General features: G+C 45.4%; 1 protein-coding gene across 1 annotated transcript in view; it reads left to right on the plus strand.

Moving 5' to 3' along the window:
• Positions 1-1883, plus strand: part of CUNH16orf95 (chromosome unknown C16orf95 homolog) — a 10244-nt gene extending 8361 nt beyond the window's left edge. Inside the window, exons 4-5 of the mRNA XM_023536672.1 lie at positions 1299-1538; positions 1718-1883. Coding sequence (XP_023392440.1) covers positions 1299-1538; positions 1718-1883 — 406 coding nt within the window. The remainder of the gene's footprint in view (positions 1-1298; positions 1539-1717) is intronic.
• The last annotated feature ends 348 nt before the right edge of the window (positions 1884-2231 follow it).

Raw genomic sequence — 2231 nt, forward strand, 5'->3', positions numbered from 1 at the left:
CTCAGAAGCTAAGCAGGGTCGGGCCTGGTTAGTACTTGGATGGGAGACCACCTAGGAAGACCAGGTGCTGTAGGTGTAAAAAAAAAAAAAAAAAAGGAATTGTAAGCTGGCAGGGTCCCTGCAATATGTGAGGTCAACCAAAGGTTGTCTTGCCTAAAAAATAAATAAAAATTAAATAAATAAAAATAAAAAATAAAAAAACTCTGTGCCAGTAAGACAAGAAGGAGAAATTCCTCTTCCAACCATAAAATCACACATTTATTGCTTCATTTTTATTGATTGTTTTTGGCTTTGAATAATGCTTTGCATCTTTAAGTAAAACTAAAAGCTCAGTTAGTTTATAGCTGAATCATGCGCATCAGCTGATACATTGTTAAAAACCAGTATTAATTTTTACTGCAGCCATTGTTTTATAGTTCAGGCTATTTATATTAATGATGTTTCAAGCCTCAAACCCATTCAACTTACTCATAGGACGGGACTGAGAGCCCAGTCTCATTGTACAAGGAGGATTAGCAGGTGTCTCTTCTTGAGCTTCAGACAGAGGAACTTAAATATATGTTTCTCTGGGCCTCATATCCAGCTGATTTCTATTTTAAAGAGAAAAATCCATATTTTTCATCTTGATTTTCCTTGTAAAGAGGAGCTTATATGCTTTTCTTCTCTATGCGTTTGCAGTAGAAATTCTTATAAGTATATTTATTATATTTTGTTAATAGTGCACCTTTTTGTCATAGAGTGTACATTTTATAATAGCATATTAATAATATAATAAAAAATGAGATATAATATCAGGAGAGCACAAAGAAAGTCTCGAGAAACCTAGAGAGTAGCAAAGAGATGGAAACAATGGAATCCTGTTGGTTTGGCTGCTGTTAACTTTTTATTATGGGAAATTTCAATTACTCAGATAAACCCCATGTACCCATCACTCAGCTCCAATCATCAGCTCCTCGTCAACCTGGTTTCATGTGAGCTTCACTCACTCCATCTCCCCCTCCAAAAAAAGAGCAAGGAAAAGATTAATGTGGAGCAAATCCCAGCCAAATACCCGGTCCTTTCATTCATAAATATTTCAGTATGCAGCTCTAAAAGATGAAGACTCAGAAAACAGCTATGAGGCCCTGTGATCACCCTGGAAATAAGTAAACTGCTCTCTTCATCTCATGAGTTGGCTCAGCTCCGCACCCTGGGGCTGTGACAGGCCTTGCTGGGACGTTTGGTTTCCTGCCCTGGGTTCTGGAGGGTTCTCTGGTGTGCAGTATATACACTAATGACAGACTTGTCTTCACACCCTGCCCAGGCCTGATTCACTTTCTCCATCTAGAGAACCCCCTGGACTCACGCTCCTGGTACAACCGCTGGCGGATCTGCTGTGACGGACACCTCCTCCTCAAGTGGCAGCAGCTCCAGGCCCTTCACCGGGATGGGCCACTGGCCCTGGAGAGGGGAGCGAATCCCCAGGTCCCCCTCCTGCCCCTCAACCTCAGCTTTCTGACCTTCCTCCAGGCTGTCCTGAGGATCATCGTAGTCATTCGGTGAGCAGAGGTGACCCTGGGCCCATCTCACTCCCTGGGCTGCTTCACCCAAGGCTGTTGGGCTTTAGTTGCATCAAGGACGTGGGAGACTTGGTTGTAGTTCAACAAAGAGTGAGGAATGGATGGGGCCATGATCACTATTATGTGGTTATCACTGTCCAATATCATACCCAATGCAGGTATCTTATTCCAGCAAGATTAATGGAAGAACAGTGCAGATACATCAGAGCTATTGGTGGGGAGTGGGGCATTTTGGGACCACCCAAATATATCCTTTTCCCTGCCTCAAGTTCTAAAATCGCCCTGCCCCTGAAAGATCACTGGTTCCTGTCATGTCAGGGTTGAAAGTGGCTCTTAGAGCCACCTTGCCAAGCCAGCCCTCTGGGGTTCGAGCACATCTTTGGGCTGGGGACCTACTGCTGACCCCCCAAGTCCTTAACCAACCATCAAGGCTCGATCTTGTAAAGCCCTTACCCAATCTGGCCCCCATCAGCCTGGCCCCCACCAACCTGGCCCCAGCCTTACTTTTCTCACCTGGAACCCTGCTGAGTCCCTCCCGCAGGAAGCCTCCAGAGTGACCTTGGGGGTTCAAGGCAGGGCCTCCCTTTACCAGGCTGCTTTCTTTAGTCTCCTCTGGAAGAGCCTACCTCCTCTTCCTCTTCTAGGCTTCCACCCCACCACCCCCAGTTCACC

The sequence above is a fragment of the Pteropus vampyrus genome, unplaced genomic scaffold (assembly GCF_000151845.1).
Source record: "Pteropus vampyrus isolate Shadow unplaced genomic scaffold, Pvam_2.0 Scaffold166, whole genome shotgun sequence".
NCBI lineage: Eukaryota > Metazoa > Chordata > Mammalia > Chiroptera > Pteropodidae > Pteropus > Pteropus vampyrus.